The sequence below is a fragment of the Priapulus caudatus genome, unplaced genomic scaffold, assembly GCF_000485595.1.
Source record: "Priapulus caudatus unplaced genomic scaffold, Priapulus_caudatus-5.0.1 Scaffold140, whole genome shotgun sequence".
Classification (NCBI taxonomy): Eukaryota; Metazoa; Priapulida; class Priapulimorpha; order Priapulimorphida; family Priapulidae; genus Priapulus; species Priapulus caudatus.
In genome coordinates, this window is record NW_014577201.1 from 143,567 (window position 1) to 161,976 (window position 18,410).

Genomic DNA, 18,410 nt, shown 5'->3' on the forward strand with positions numbered 1-18,410 from the left:
GAGAGAGGGAGAGAGGGAGAGAGGGAGAGAGGGAGAGAGGGAGAGAGGGATGGATGGATGGATGGATAGATAGATAATAAAGCAACATTTTTGTGAGATGTGTATCTAATATATGTCGTTGTATGTATTATATCATTTCTTACTCTGATTCGTAGTGCAGAGATAGTGCTCGGAAACACATTGAAGAAGAAAGAATGGAGGAGATCAAGTTACATAGTAACAACGAAGATCTACTGGGGCGGAAGGTCAGTACGCAGCGATATACAGCACTGATATTCTCATGTGGTGATGGCCACGCTCTACACAATGCGATAATTAACCTGGCGTTTTCCAGTGCGAGTTTTTTAAATCCGTGGCCTTTGAGACCTTGCGTAGACGCCGTGCGTACAATGAACTCGCGGGCATTCTAGCAGCGACGTTCAATGCTTTGCTTGGCTTCATTCGAGTGGCCAACTATGCGTACCATAATCCGATTGCTTTAAATTGTCTCCGTTACTTTGTGTCGCCTACGCAATTTGTAAATTATTGTCACGCGAGAAACATCCGGCTATTTATTATTTTAAAATTGTATTTTCTATCTGGTTGCTTTTGTGTGCATTTTCGTTCTTTTATGCTCGTGTAGGTATGTGTTGCGCGTTCGATTTACGCGTTGCTCGTATGCTATTAGATTAGAGGACGAACACATAGAGACTCGTTGAGACGGCACTAATTATTTGCGAGCAAGTGTATTGATTAGATCTAGGCAAGCATTCAGTACACATTTATAGCCGGTATGTAGGCGCCCGTACATGGCACAAGCAACGTAAACCGTTTCAATAATAAAATAATGGTCAATAAATGCAAGTTGAACTTAACTTAATTACTACCAAGGTTTCAATGTTTATATACTCTATATCGCCAATTACTTTCACGTAAATGCGGGTTGAATGTTCCTCTGCAACACACAGTCTCAACACACGCAAGCTTGTGTGCACGAACTATGACAGAAAAATAAAGCATGTGGGAAAGAGTGAGCACCAAATCCAGCCTGGCGCGCGCTAGTTTAATACCGTACCAAATTTGTAGTCAGTACGGGGTAAGAGAGTACATCATAAACACTAAAACCTAGGTACTAAGCAGAATTTGTGTTTATTTACCATCAGTTTATTATTAAAACGGGTCAAGTACGTGTGGTACAGGATAGGAACGGCAACGTCATAGAGAGCGCATTAACTTCTACTTCATGCGTGCAGACATCAACGTATAACGTAGTGAACATTTTTCAGTGCGGAGACAGAGAAGGGACTATCACGCAAGCACATCATCGAAGGTATTTACACGTGATAAACGAAAGTGGACATTGCGCTGTTGTCTTCGCGGCCGAGAAGTAACGGTGTCATAATGAACCACGTCTAGTGTGGGACTCAACGCAGTATTCATGTACGAGTCGCATATGTACCCACTGTACTGTCTAGCTCGATGTATGTGTGGAAACTGCGCTATGTCACGATAGTAATTCATATACAAATGCTTGTATCATCTAAATCTAAAATTGTTAGAATGTTTCCTTATGGCATTTGCGTTGACGCCTTGGCATAGTATATCAATATGATATGAGAAATGAATAAGAATGTGAATAATGAATAACTGTGACTATTGTTTTACAGTAGTTCACTATCTGAAAATAATATGCACAGCACTTCAGCTGCACAGCATGCACAGCACAATATGCACAGCAGTTTCAGTAGTCCAGCGTACCTATATGACTTTTCGATTTAATATACAACTCAATACTCGCAGCAATATATGTTCGCCTCACGCTATATGTAACCTGGCGACATTCTGGTACTTATACGATGTTGTGGAAGATCTTAGCAGTGGCCCATCTAGAAGAGGTTGGGAGTTGCAACCCCCCCCCCCCAGTTCAGCCACTGACTAATGTTATCAGGAGTGAATAATAATATATTATTAATAGATTATTAATGTCGATTATATAGATTATATATTATATATTATTATTTACTTCTGATGCTATGATACTAGTAAAATGGGGACCCCCTAGCACCGCGTGCCTTTGGTACGCCTTCACTCAAATATCCCCCACTCCCACCCCCGTCTCCTGAAAGCTAGATCCGGCCCTGCTCAGGTATGTTGTAGCCTTGCGACGGGATGTATAAAGCTACGCTGTCACTTCTGCAGGATTGCGTGCTTCACTGGAGCGACTACAACTGGAATACGTCGACGTCGTGTTCGCAAATAGACCCGATCCCTACACCCCAATGGAAGGTATACTGTTATTATCGTCATCATCATCATCAACATCATCATCATCGTCTTCGTTGTTGTTATCGTCGTCGTTGTCCTACATTTCGTTGTTGGCAATGTGGTTTATAATAATAATATTATTAATAATAATAACAATAACAACAACAACAACGCAAGTATCCCGTCTCATCTGGATATTCGACGAAAGGCTGCCACACACGTGGCATGCAGAAAGTTATCCGAGGCTGCAAACGCTGATGCTGGTGGCGCCGATGTGGTAAAAACGATAAACGCAGTGATTTTACGCTTACGGTTGTTTGTTGCTACTATTTTTGTTATACATAATGAAATAATATACAATATATGTTATACAATATAATACAATATAACATATATATTGTACAATACAATACAATACAATACGTACAATACAATACAATACAGTATAATACAATATAATACAATATATGTTATACAAATATACATATTATATTTGTTTGTTATACCGTTATATGCCGCTTTCTTGCAGTTGTTATTAGAAACTATGTTAAATTGGTGACTGACTTTTGTTGCCCAGGTAAATTTAATTGGATGGTTACAGAGCGTAAATTTAATATAAATTTTCTAATAACAGAGAGCGCGTGTTAGATCTATGGGCCATATAATCTCCAAATCCGCCGACACTGGGATATAGTAAGATAGGAGAAAGACGCGCGGACGGACGGACGGACGGACGCACGCACGGATGGCAGGACAGACAGACTGACGGACGGACGGACGAACAAACGGACGGACGAACGGACGGACAGTTAAATAGATGGGTGGATGGATTAATGGATGGATAAGCAGAGTATTATTTAGCCGCTAGCTTGCAAATAAATCATTGTCGACAGATATGCCCGCAAGCAATTCTATTGTGAAATGCCAACCAAACATGCTGGGTGTTGAATAGGGCAAAATCCATCAAATTGCATGGGTTTATACATCTAAATAGATTCCAGACTAGATAGATTGCAGATTCCTACATGTTTCATTCTATATTACAAGCTCAGCATTTATAGATGTAGCTGGGATTTCTAGAGCTGGCGTGGCCCTCTCTCATGTCATCGTAGATTCGTAGCGCTCGCTTCATTATTTTGGTTCCTTCACTCGTCTCGTTGTAATATCGTCACATTCGGTTATTTTCTCTTTATAAGCGCGGAGGCGTATCGGTCTTGAAGAACTACTACTCTATTTATCTGTCAAATTAATTCCTACGTGTGCGCCATCTTTGTTGTACTCTAGATCCCCGATGGACGGTCGTCGCTGTCCTTCCCCTGTTCGCGCTCCTTATATAACACTCCTTTCTTTCATTTTATGAGCACGGTAGCTCTCTCGTGGACATTCCATAAAAGTCTGAGACCATTTGATTTTCAACGCAGAATTGTCCACATATTATATAAATAGACGCTATATAAATAACGATTATAAGGGGATAACTAACGAGATAAATATAAATTGTTTTTCTCTTCTCTTACCTTTTCGTAAGTGTACGCGTGCACGCTATTCAATATGTGCATATATAGGGAGATAACGAGATGGACGGCCGGACAGACGGACGAACGAATAGACAGACGGCGGACAAGGACACAGACAGACAGACAGACAGACAGGCAGACAGACAGACAGACAGACAGACAGACAGACAGACAGACAGACAGACAGACAGACAGACAGACAGACAGACAGACAGACAGACAGACAAACACACAAACAAACAGGCAGATAAACACACAAACAAACAGACAGACAAACACACAAGCAAACAGACAGACAAACACACACAACAAACTGACAGATAGACAGATAGACAATGAACAGATAGATAGATAGATTGCTAAATAGAAACAAAAGAAAAAGAAGAAGAAAGAAAGATAGAAGGAAGAAAGGAAGGATGGATGGATGGATGGATGGATGGATAGATGGATAGATCGATCGTTTGATAGATAGATAGATAGATAAATAGATCGATCGTTTGATAGATAGATAGATAGACAGATAGATAGATAGATAGATAGATAGATAGATAGATAGAAATAGGATAGTATAATAGAAGATAGATAATAGAGACTGGATGGATATGGATCGACTGGATTGATGCGTATGATTGGATGATGGACTGAGATGATGTTGATGATGGATGATAAATGAAGGATGAGGATAATCGATGATCGGAAGATTGATAGGACGACTGGATGGATTGATGGATAGATGATGGATGGATGATGATCTGATGATTGATGATTGATTCGATTGATGAGTGATGATTGATTGAATGATTGATTATGATTGATTGATTAGATGGATTGGATGGATTAGGTGATGGAGGATGATTGGATGGATGAAGGATGAGGATGGGATGGTGGATGGATGGATGATGGCTCTGGATGGATGGATGATGGTGATGATGGAGTGATGATGATGGAGGATGGAATGGATCGATGGATGATGGAGTGATCGATGGAGGATTCATGATGGATGGATGGAAGAGAATGATGGATGATGATGGATGCGACGTTGGATGATAGGATGGAATGAGGATTGGATGATGGATGACTGGAATGGATGATGGATGATGGGAGGAGGGAGTCCGGAGGAGCGGAGGGAGGCGAGAAGAGAGAGAACGAGAAGAGAGAGACGAAGAGAGAGAGAGAGAGAGAGAAGATAGAGAGAGAGAGAGAAGAGAGAGAAGGAAAGGAGGAGGAGGGAGGATGGGAGGAGGGAGGGAGGAGGGAGGGAGGGGAGGGAGGAGGAGGGAGGGAAGGAAGGAGCCTGAGCGGGAGGCGAGGGCAGGGACGAACGCATAGACAGACGCGGACAAGGACAGTGCCCAGACATAGACAACCAGACAGACAGGCCAGACCAACAGAAGCCGACAGACAGACAGACAGGACAGAACAGACAGATCAGACCAACAAACACACAAACAAATCAGGCAGAAATAACATCACAACAACAGACCAGACAAACACCACAAGCAAAACAGACAGACAAACACACCACAACAAGACCTGACAGAATAGACAAAAAAACAATGAACAGATAGAATAGAGTAAGATGCTAATACGAAACAAAAAAAAAGGAAGAACAAAAGATAGAACGGAAGAAAAGAAAGATGGATCGATGATGAGGATAGACGTATAGATCGAATCGTTTGATAGAAATAATAGATAAAAGATCGAACTCCTTTATGATAGAAATAGACAGATAGATAGAAGATAAGAGAGGATAGAATAAGAAGTAGAATAGATAGATATATAGAAATATAGATATAAAGATAAATAGGATGAGATATATATATAGATAATCACATAATAGATAGATAAGATAGAGTAGACTAATAGATAGATAACGAATAGATAGATAGAGATGGAGGAGTGAGGAAGGATGATGATGATGGATGAATGGATGGGATGGATGATGAACGATGATGATGGAGATGATGATGGATGGATGGCTGGATGGAGGCGATGGATGGATGGACTGATGGATTGGATGAGGTGATAGGAGGAGGATTGATGATTGATTGAATGATTGATTATTGAATGCATTGATGATTGATGATGATTGATTGATGATTGAGTTGATTGATTTGAATTGATAATTCGATTGATTGAGATTATGATGGACGTGATGAATGATGGACTGAGATGATGGGATGGATGATGGCATGGAGAAATGTGATGAGGAATGAGATGATGATGGATGATGAGGAATGGACTGGATGAGATGGAGATGAATGATGGATGGATGGATGGATGATGATGGATGATAGATGGATTGGATGATATGATAATGGATGATGAATGCATGATGGAGGATATGGATCGGATGAGGATGATAGGTATGATGGATGGAGGATATGAGATGATGGATGGTATGATGATGGATGAGGATGAGGGAGGGAGAGAGGAGACGAGGAAGAGAGAAGGGAGAGAGGCGAGAGGGAGAGAGAGAGATGAAGAGGAAGAGGAGAGAGGAGAGAGGGGGAAGAGAGGAGAAGGAAAGAGGAGAAGAAGACAGGAAGAGGGGGAAGAGAGGAGAAGAGAGATGAGGGGAGAGAGGGAGAAAAGGCGAAAGGGACGAGAGAGAGGAGGATATGAGGGAGAGAGGGAGAGAGGGAGAGAGGAGAGAAGTGAGAGAAGGGGGAGAAGGCGAGAGAGGGAGAGAGGGAGGAGAGGAGAGAGGGGGAAAGAGAGAGAGTAGGGCGGAAGAGGGATGGATTGATAGGACAATAGATAGATAAAAGAGCAGCATGTTTTGAGCATTGTTCATACTAAAATAGGTCGTCGTGTATTGATCATTTCTACTACTGATTTCTAAGTGCAGAGATAAGGCTCGAAACACATGAAGAAAAAGAACGAGCACATCAATTACACATAGTCAACAACGAAGATCTACTGGGGCCGGAATGGTCAGTACCACACGATAATACAAGCACTGGATATTTCGCATTGTGATGCCACCGCTCTACACAATTGGCGATAAATTAACCTGGCGTTTTCCAGGCGAGTTTTAAATCCGTAGCCTTTGAGACCGCAGTAGACGCCTGCTAAATAACTCGCGGCATTCAACATCGGAACGTTCAATGCTGCTTGGCTTCATCAAAGATGGTCGCAACTATGGCGACCATAATCCTATGCTTAATGTCGCGACTTTTCGCCACCTCATCTTTTAAATAATTGTCACGAGAGAAACATCCGGCTATTTATAAATTGTAAAATGTATGTTCTATCGGGTCTTTTGTGTGCATTCTCTTTAATGCCGTGAGGTAGTGTTGGCGCGTCCCCAGATTTACGCGTGCTCTTTTGGGACTATAGATTAGAGCGACATAGAGACTGCGTTGAGACCAGGCAACATATTTGCGAGCCAGTGATGATCCAGATCTAGCACGAAGGGACGCGCGGTACGGGAAAACAGGAGCGGGAACATTCATACACATAATAGCCGAGGCGACAGAGGCAAAAAGCAACGTAACGTTCAAAATAAAATAATGCGTCAATAAATGCAACAGTTGAACTTAAACTTAATTACTCTACCGGGCGGCCGAACGGCTCAATTTATAATCTCTATACGCGCCAATAATTCACCGTAAATGCCGGGTGAATGTCCTCTGCACCAACCCTCAACACAACGCAAGCTTTGTGCACGAACTATGACAGAAAAAAATATATAATAAAAGCATTGGGAAAGAGTGAGCACCAAATCCAGCCTGGCCGCGCGCATAGTTAATACCGTAAACCAAAATGTATCAATACGGGTAAAGAGTAATCATAAACAATAAAACCTAGTACTGGAAGCAAATAATGTTTATTACCATCAGCTTATATTAAACACGGGTCAAGTACGTGTGGATCAGATAAACGGCAAACTACACATAGAGACGCCATGTAACTCACTCATGCGTGCAGACATCACGCTTATAAACGAAGTAACATTGTCAGTGCCGAACAGAGAATGACTAAAACCCAAGCACAATCATCCCGAAGGTATACACGAATATAACAAGAGACATTGCGCTGTTGCTCCGCAGCCGAGAAGTAACGTGCATAAAACCACGCTAGTGATGGGACCAACGCCAGTATTAATGACGTTTGAGTCGCATATACCCAGCTGTCACACGTCCTACCCGAGTAGTGTGGAACACGCGATAGTAGTCAACGAATACGTAATTCATCAACGAAAATCTTTATCAATCTAAATCTAAATTAGAAGTATCTTATGGCATGCTTGACGGCGCTTTGCGCATATAAACTCAATATGAATGAAAAATGAATAAAATAGTGAATCAAATTGAATACTATGACAATTGTTACAGTAGCACTATCTGAAAAATAATATGCACAGCACCTATCAGCTGCACAGCATGCATACAGCCAAATACACAGCAACTTTCAGTCAGTCCAGCGTACCTATATACTTTCGATAATATACAACTCAAACTCGCAGCAAATAGTTCCCCTCACTCTATATTAGACCTGGCGACATACTGGTACTTAATATTATCAGTTTGGACCAAGACCTTAGGCAGTGGCCACATACTAGAAAGGTGAGTTAGCAACCCCCCCCCCCCCATTCAAGCCACTACATAATGTACAGGAGGGAATAATAAAATATATTATTAATAAATTAGAATTCGATATATAGGATTATTATAAATATTATAGTACTTCTGATCTATGATACTAGAAAAATGGGACCCCCGACACCGCGCGGCCTTTGGTACACCCTCACCAAATATCCCCCACTCCCACGCGCACCGTCCCCTCCTGAAACAGATCCCTGCCTGCTCAGTAATGTACCATGCACGGATTAATAAAGCACCTGTCACTCTGCAGGATGGCGTGCTCACCGGGGAAGCGACTACAACTGAATAACGTCGACGTCGTCGCAAATAGACCCGATCCTACACCCCAAGAAGTATACTGTTAATTATCGCATATCATCAATCAACATGCATCATCATCGCGTCGTTGTGTATCGCTCGACGCTGTCCTATCATGTTCTTGTGGCTATTGGTATAATAATAAGAATATGAATAATAATAACAAAATAATAATAATAAAATAATGAATAAGTAATAAATAATATTATTATATTACTCTTTCGCCCTCCTCACCCCACTCTCCCCCTCTCCTCTCGCATCCTCTCATCATCATCATCATCATCGTCGTCATCATTACTGCAGTTATATGAGTTAAATCACCACACCAGGGGTGCAGTAGGGCAGCAGTGCACACGGTAAGATGGCTGAATGTGTAGCGCAGTAGATACTCCTCTTAGCGCTGTCAAACCCGCGTTAAACATCAGTCACTATAGCTGTCACAGCAAATTAGCTAAAACGACAGCATGCTTACGTTCCTGCTAAATAAAAACTCGAATACAATGTCCTCTGAAAGTGTCGTCGTTAAGTTGTTCGCGTTATTAATTACCTTCCGAAATTTCTTTACTGATTATACACAGACGTATAAGCGTCATATACAATTCCCCAACGGCCTTGGTAATTAAAAAAACGAGCAATGAATACTGATGAATGACTCTGGTTTGTATGTATTACACCAACTGTTCAACCGACTAGCGTATTTCCTACACGTAACGCACTTGATTATCATAAATTGACAATGTCGGACGGTTGAAGCTGTTAAGTTAGGGTGTTGCTATCCTCCGGGCGTGGAGGGAGGTCACGTGATAACGTTGACGATGACGTTCAAAACGTTAACCCTAACGGTAAACCTCACTCCAACACCGCCAACACTAACCCTCACACTAAATATATATGTCTCGCCGCGCTATATATAGGCATTGTGATCCACAAAAATTAATCTATGGTGTGAGGACAGATATCATAATGCAAAAACCTTAACCCTAACCCTAATCCTAACCCTAACCCTAACCCTAACCCTAATCCTAACCCTATCCCAATCCCTATCCCAATACTAGTGCTGCCACGTTGCGGTCACCTCCCTCCACGCCAGGGGGATAGCATTACCCAGTTAGTGCTGCAGTACTTTCGAATGCAAATAGGGATAAACAGGCCGTGTCGTTTTTCTCTCGTCTCATATGCTGCTCACGCATTCTCTGTTTCTCGCGGCCGATCAATTCTTCCTAGCTGCAAGCGGTGTTCACGCCTATTCATATATAGGTGACCCAATTTAACGCGCATCCACTCCCTCCGATAATTTTCAAATTGAAGAATTCTCTACACATTATGAATTATATATAACAATGGGCTTTGCATGTATAATACATGAGGCGAGCTGCAAAGACGAAATCAGCGAAACATGATTAGACACACGCGCTTCGTACAGCACATGGTATGCGGTCAACTTGCCAATTGTAGGGTATGAAATGGATTACCGCCCAATTCTGTCTTCATGACGCTGCAATCCGTTAAAGTTTACATAGCGATCAGTGAAGACGAGCGCAAATTATTAATTAAATCAGCGTAGAGCAATGCAGAGAACTGGAGACTGAAAACGATGTAATCACACGAAGGAGTAGCATATGTTATACGGAATCAGGAAATAATGTGATACAGCAAGCAGTTATATAAGCAAAACGAAAGTTAATAAGGGGAAATGTTTAGGAAGCAATGCCGTTATATAATAGTGGTTATCCTGGACATTATAATGGTGGTTACACAGACAGAGGCGACTATAACAATGTGTGCGCATGAGTGAACCATGTACGACTATTATCTTCTATATACAATGAACATGTTCCTAACTGTGTTATCAAGCGGGACTTCCTTGGCACGTTACTACGCACGCAGTGTAGAGAACTCCATTCAGCAATGGCGGGATAATTCTATGGTTACCGTCTAATTTAGAAACGTATACGCTATAGCTCTATTGTGCATATCCAGCTTGAAAGGGTATATCCAGCTTATAGTATCAATAAGATAACAGTTGCTTTCTTATGTTTTACATGACGCATGGTTCAATTCCTCCGTCACGTGACCGTATTTCCTTGCTGCGCACTGTGAATTCACGATAGCGTAAAATTCTTGTAGTCACATGAGAAACACGCACGATTCGAAAGTAGTTTATGGCGCATATTATTTATAACAATAAAACGTACGGTATCGGTAATAATTTATGCATGAAAATCCATTCGCTGAGTTTCTCTCTATCGTCGGCGCATGGCGAACAAACGTCGACTAAACGCACTTATCGAATTACTGCTAGTCGTCACGAGTTATATATTCCTTGATCTGCGGTTATCAATTGCCTTGCAGAGATTGTTCGGTCGTTCACGTACGCTATCAATCAAGGATGGACGATGTACTGGGGCACGTCACGCTGGGCGCCAATAGAAATCATGGTGAGATGCGCTAGCATTAAGTCCCTCCTTGTCACACACACACAACCACACAGGTAGGTAGTGTGTGTGACAGGGTGTGACACGATCACTGCAAATATCATGTACCATGCAGTCGTTCGTTAACCAGTGTGGGTAATCTACAATAAACTAGGTTAGAATGCTGTATCAAATTCTTCTTGGAATTTATATCTCTTACGACTTTACTCAACCTTAACCCCTCTTTTCTCCTATTTTACCCCTTTCCTGAATATTTCTCTCTCTCTCTTTTCTTACCCATCTTTTTGTGTTTTCTCTGTTGCTCACACTATCTCCACTCTTCATTCCTCTTATCGGCTTAGGCTTAAGCTTTCCATTTCTCTCTGAAAATGGAATTTTACGCGTGTTTTAATCCTAGCTTCTTCCCATAGAAGCAGCGCTGCTTATGTTCCGTAGTGCTTGCGTACGGAATGTATGATTAGATATGTCTTGCGACCTCGAATAGATTGCTCATATTAACGCTCTACCTAATTAAATTTTTTTATAATTTTCGCATCGTACACACATTTAGTGATTCAACAATCTAGCTCGTTGCTATAGAAACTTCCTTACAGTTCGCACGCGCACACACGCGCGCACGCGCGCGCGCACACACACACACACACACACACACACACACTTCGTCTGCGCGCGCGCGCCACACACACGCACACACACACCACACACACACCACACACACACACACACACACACACACACATATATATATATATATATACATAATATCAGGAGTTAATGAGACAAATTTGTCTCATTAACTCCTGATAAATATATATAACAAAGCCGACATGTGAAGTTAAGCGTAACTAAATGCAATATGAGGAAAGGGTTAGGAAATGTTATGGACTAGCGATATACGGTCACGCGATGGCATCAGTAGCTCATTGAATGACCTTCACTTCTTAAAGACGTCACGCGAGAAGATTTGCGGAATGGCGCCTGTCGCGACAACAATTTAAGCTACAGCACCAACCCAAGCGTCAAAGAAACTGCAAAGAATTACATAGATTGCTGTTTTGCATAACCCTGCCTGCGTGAATTCCGCGAAGCAATGATTAAGCGCTTGGCACGAAAACACGACACGCAGCGTTAGACGATTCATTTATTTAGTGAATATTCACTTATTAGCACGGCGGGTACGTGTTTTAGCAAACAACAAGCAACCAAAGTATTTCTATATCCTGTTTCTAGAGATAACGTAATTAACACTTGTGGCCACAACATCAATCTCGGTCGTTTATTTGTTTTTGAGATCATTAAGAATTGAGATACTTGAACAGCTTGAAATAATCAAGAAAAACTAGAACAAGGCACTATACTCGAAGGTTTCGCGTGCAATGCGCCACTACTGCAGAGAGTCGTTGTTAAGTTATAAACATTCGAACGTTCAAATAACGCCCCATGTTTAGTGAGTATTTCGAGAAAAAATCTAATCGAACACGATCCAACGAACTGTGTTTTCAATTTTGTTTTCTAAAATCGACTTTCGCACGAATACAATTCGGGAACAAAATGGGTTCACAATTTGAGGACTGTGTTATATCACTACGCCGCTACGCATAGCTATTCATAGTGGCCTTACTCTCGTGTTGAAAAATCCGTTATATCAGTTCACACGAGTAATTAAGGCCCAAGCCATTCAAGACTCCCTATAAAACAGCGTGATGAGGTGGCGCCATCTTCCGTTGCTACATGGTAACTTATGTCGTGTGGTGCGTTTGCAGGAAGCGTACTCAGTAGCTCGGCAATTCAACCTGATACCTCCGATAGCAGAGCAAGCCGAATACAACCTTTTCCAGCGTGACAAGGTAGAGCTCAACATGGCAGAGTTATTCTTCAAAATAGGTGCGTAAAATCATGAACACATCTACCACAGCGCTCTCTGGTGTTCTACCATATCTTGCACCTATAACTGTGCAGGCAGAAAATTCCTAGTCGAGGAAAAAACCGATTATCGGCGAGTTTAAAATTTTAATTATTAAATTTTTTTTTAAATCGGACGAATATAAGTATATTATATGAGATATAAGTATATGAATGTTGGGTAGAGCACATCAGTAACGAGAGATGAGTACGGTACATGAATGTCTCTCATTCATATACGCCTGAAAGAATGGAAGGTCTAACCGGCCTCGCCCATACTCTGAACTAGATCCATCTGACCGATCGCAAATGCTATAGTAACACGTGTTTCCGGTTCTGGTTAAGGTGTCGGCACGATGACCTGGTCACCTCTCGCCTGTGGATTTCTCACAGGGAAGTACGACGATGGCGTCCCCCTTCACTCCCGGGCAGCAATAAAGGTTCCTGTAACTATCTGCAATAAATTCATAATTATATAAAGTATGACATGATTTACCACTGCCTATACCACAAAAATGATAATGATGCTGATTATAATGATTATGATAGTAATAATAATAATAATAATAATAATAATAATAATAATAATAACGATAATGATAGTCATTTTAATACATTTTGTATTGACTATACTAATCATTATATTGTCACGGTGTTACTAGTCAGAATCAAGTGCGATTAAACTTTTAACCGCAGTTTTGGATCGTATTAACCTTTCCTACTTGAGATATGCACAGTGACTGGCTCTCGCACTACAGCTGTGTTTTATTTAATCGTTCGCAGAGCTATGAATGGTTAAAGGAGAAGATACTCAGTGATGAAGGTAGGCGGAAACAGCAGCAGCTACGAGAAATCGCCGCCATTGCCGACAAGCTTGAGTGTTCGCTTGCACAACTTTGTATCGGTGAGAGCGCTGTTTTCATTTGAAAGCAATACCTAGGTTACATACCTATGTTACCTAGCTATAGACAACAATAGACAAAACAAACAATCTATACATGTAAAAATTAGCAACTAGATAACTATAACAAGTAACATTTTACACGACTTGTTTAAGTATCTTGATTTTCTGCAAAAAAATCTATACGATATTATATATGTCCATTATGTCTGCTGACCGGATGAAGAGATGTAAACTTGAAAGCTTGTTAATTAAATTTTAAACACGCTTATTCTATAATTTGACTTTGTTTATATATATATATATATATATAATAGCTATTATTGCCTAATACACATAGATTACTATGAGTCATCAAATGGCCGCGTGTATATTTTCACTAGCGTCGTGTGGAAGAATAACAAGTGCAAGTGTGCCGTACTGGGCGCTAGCAGGTAGCAGCAGCTTCTAACGTAAACATACAGCTACGCCTTAGGGTAAATCGCTCAAAATGTTCCTTATATACTAATAAATATATATAGTATATATTATATAATTATATTATGCACTGGATGTACACGCTTTACATGTATAGGATCGCATGACTGCGATTGATATAGTTGTTGATTTTTTGTCAAGCATTTTGCTGTAGCTGTGTATCTACACAGGGACAATGTCATAATATTCTAGAGTGAGAGCAAGAGAGAATGGGGGAGATATATATAGTAGGGAGACTAGCAGGAGATAAGGGCGAGAGACAGAGAGAGATGGGGGAGAGACGGAAAGAGGAGAGGATGAAAGCAAAAGAAAGTGAGAGAGTACTGATGTAGAATAGTATAGATGGAGCGCGCTGAGCAAAGCGAGAGAGTGTGAGAAGACGAGAGACAGCCAGAACGTTACAAGCAAGACAGGACGAAGGAGGACGAGAGAGGAGAGGAGGGGGCGCACGGAGCGACATGACAAGGAAGAGTGGGGCACAGAGGGGCTGGTGGGCAAGCCGGAGAGGCGAGGAGGAAGGAGGCAGTTAGGAGAAAGTCAAAAAGAAAGGAGAGTGGAAGAGTAGATAGGATAGACTTACAGAGAGCGGCGCGAGCAACGCGAGAGAGTGGTGAGAACGAGAGAGAGCCCAGAACGGTTAAGATGCAGACAGACAAGAGAGAGACGGAGAGAGAGAGAATGAGAGAGAGAGAGAGAGAGACAGCACACGAGAGAGAGGCGGAGACGACAACAGCAGCACCGAGACTGACGGAGAGACCGAAGAGACGAGAGATGAAAGCAAACGATAAGTAAAGGGTAGAATGAGTATAGATACAGAGAGCGCGCGAGGCAAGCGAGGAGAATGTGAGAACGAAGAGAGAGAGCCAGAACGTTACACAAGACAGAACACAGCACAGAGAGAGAGAGAGGGAGAGGAGAGACAGATAGAGATGGGGAAGAGCGGAAAAAAGATGGATAAAAGCCAAACAAGAGTGACAGAGGTAGATAGATAGATACGCACGAGAGCGCGCGAGCAAGCCGAGTAATTTTGAGAAACGAGAGAGCATAGCCAGAACGGTTAGACGCAAGACCTGACAGAGACAGAGACAGAGAGTAGAGAGATGAGAGAGAGAGAGAGAGAGAGAGAGAAAGAGGGAGAAGAGAAGAGAGAGAGAAAGTGAGAAAGAGTGAGTCCTAGAGTGCTACCTTTCCCTTACGGATGTCCTAACAGATTAATAGATACAGAGACGCGCGAGCAAGCAACGGAGATTTTTGAACGAGAGAGAGATAGCCAGAACGAACAGTTAGATGCAAGCAGACAGAGACAGAGACAGAGAGAGAGAGAGAGAGACGAGAGAGAGCAGATGAGAGAGACAGAGAAAAGAGAAAAGAAGAGAGAGAGAGGAGAGAGAGAGAGACGAGAGAGAGACGAGAGAGAGAGGAACAGAGAGAGAGTGTGTGTGTGTACACCTGTCAGTGGTGTGATCACGTGTGTGTGATGTGTGTTGTGTGTGTGTGTGAGAGAGAGAAGAGTGAGTCCGGAGAATACTTTCTATGAGCGTGGTCTCTTCCAAGGTGGTCCCGCCAGCTTACATCGTTTATCCATGGCCGATAATAGATTCGATACTGGCAAAAACCGACGATACCGTGTTCACCGCCAGGTTGTTCTAAAACAACGTTTACTCCTTCTTATGCTATTACCTATTCGTGATTACTTAAACAAACAGTGTTGCACCTTGGTCACCAGTATCTTTATGATTAACATAAGCTGTCGCAATCGCACATTGTTTTATTTTTCTATTGTTATATATAAGGAACGCAATTAAAATTGTCCAGTGTAATGTTATAACATTTTTTCTTCAAGCATATTTTGCATATAAAAATAACATTACTTTTATTATGTCTTCTAGCGTTTGCATCATTACGATAATGTATATATATTATAAGTATACATTATCGTAGTTCGATGCAAAACGTAAAGTACATAATCGAAAATTTATTCTTTAATGCAAAATGCTGACAAAAATGTTATAAAACATACGCTGGACATTTTATTTGCGTTCCTATTAAAGATATATATATATTATATATATATATATTATAATATAGTATATATATCTTTAATAATGATATGCTGATTATTCACATGATGCATTTTTATTTGACCATTAGTGGGACACTATTTTAACTAAGCATATGAAAATCTAAACATAAAGTGCCACAGTATGCTATAGAATGGAATGGCAGCTTATTGAGCTCATACTGTAGATCTTGCCATTACGAAAATTACTGAATAAATTATGGAACTAGCATTTCTGCATGTTACAATAAAAGGTAGGCCTATATTAAAGCATGATATTTCTGGGCAAGTTTAACCTGACATTTTATATTATTATTATTAATCATTATTATTATTATATTATTATATTATTCAGTATACAATGTTTATCTTAGTACAATCCTACTGCCGACTGACATAGCGCTTTCTCACAAGCCCATCCTCTTTTTTTTTATCTTCCAACTACAATCGGCGTCGAACCCACCAACCATTCCGTAGTTCAATATATCCAGAATTGACTTAACGCGACACAGTTATTGAATAAAGATCCCCATCATTTAATAGAGTATAGATATCTTTTCAGTGATTGATATCCCTCGCCATTTCAATGAATATTCTATTTTCCACGCCTTGGCTCGCCCACAGCAGCATTACTATTACGTTTTGGAACACCGAATTTACTATTCCAGATGTCGCTGCGTCCCTGCTGCGATCCAGGTAAATTAGGGCAATGGCGCCGCTCGTAGATCACATAACATAATAACGATGGTGTATGTTGTTTCCCTAGGTGACAAGCAGGTCGCGCCGCCGTCGCCCCCCAAGGGAAACCTTCCAGGGCAACGCGCGCTTCCGTTCGAGTCAGGACGTGCAGGAGCTAACCTCATGCATCTGCAGTGACGAAACTCTCGTTGCGCTGTAGCCGAAGCGCCAAAGCAGTTCATGTTTTTATGTCAGCCTGTGTTGGAGCAGATGCCGCCCGCGTGCAATAACAGCACGAGCAACTGCCGGAGTGGCGTTCTTGTCGTGCAAATGCATATGCTCTGACCTCAGCCGTTATCGCGCATGTACTCTAGAATCTGATGCCTTTTCAACTTTTGACTCCGATGCGTGATATCCGGCTGGGGACTACTGGTAATATCGCTGCCCGAACCATTACTGGCCCAACCGGCGGTAACAACCGTAACACGTCCAACAACTGTAAGCTCGTCAATACGTCCGAATGAACTGTATTCGATGTCTGAACAGTTATGAAAAAACTACCACTCGTGCAAACGTGGTCGCCTGAGAACGGCAGTACAATGATTGCTTTTCACCATAGTTCTTGTGACAAGTTTGAGCCTACAGCTAGCGCCATACACTGCAGCGCTAGACGTGCCTTTGTTCTTACATGCTGCAGAGAAATCGACGGATTCCTAGCGCTCTTCGGGCGGTCACGTCCGCACGTGTAGGTGCACCGCGGCCACCGCGTACGCCAGTTACGCAACGACGGTAAAGCGAGGATATATGCGACAGCAGCGCCTGTATGTCGCCTCGCCTGGTGGCAGATTGCTGCAGGATGTCGTTTGATTCGCATATCACCGTGCTGCTTGTAAATACGCTTCGCCTGACAAACGAATTATTGTTCAATGGCGAAGTAACAAGATTGCGCTGCGTGAAGTGTTGTATATTGGTTCGCGTGCGGTTGGTGCGTCGCGGTGCGAGTTCTGTGTGTGCTGCATCCGTTGTGTCGATGTTTGTTGGTTGTTGTGTGCGTGTGTGTCGTGTGTCGTTGTGTATGTGCGCGCGTGCGTGCGTGCGTTGTGTGTGTTGTGTGTGTGTGTGTGTGTGTTGTGTGTCGTGGTGTTGAGGTGTGTGCGTGCTGTCGCGTGCGTGCGGTGTGTGTGTGCCAACGTCTCAACCCTGCACCTAAACTCGCTTTACGTGCAGAAAAGAAACACGTGTTTTGTGTGCCGTGTGATAATCTCTTCGTTGGTTATGATTTAAATCGCG

General features: G+C 42.0%; 1 protein-coding gene across 1 annotated transcript in view; it reads left to right on the top strand.

Moving 5' to 3' along the window:
* Positions 1-17,318, top strand: part of LOC106806074 (voltage-gated potassium channel subunit beta-2-like) — a 34,191-nt gene extending 16,873 nt beyond the window's left edge. The window contains exons 2-10 of the mRNA XM_014807921.1: positions 156-245; positions 1,266-1,309; positions 2,179-2,265; positions 11,021-11,106; positions 12,867-12,987; positions 13,351-13,451; positions 13,789-13,909; positions 14,290-14,340; positions 17,209-17,318. Of these exons, the coding sequence (XP_014663407.1) occupies positions 156-245; positions 1,266-1,309; positions 2,179-2,265; positions 11,021-11,106; positions 12,867-12,987; positions 13,351-13,451; positions 13,789-13,909; positions 14,290-14,340; positions 17,209-17,318 (811 nt within the window). The remainder of the gene's footprint in view (positions 1-155; positions 246-1,265; positions 1,310-2,178; positions 2,266-11,020; positions 11,107-12,866; positions 12,988-13,350; positions 13,452-13,788; positions 13,910-14,289; positions 14,341-17,208) is intronic.
* The last annotated feature ends 1,092 nt before the right edge of the window (positions 17,319-18,410 follow it).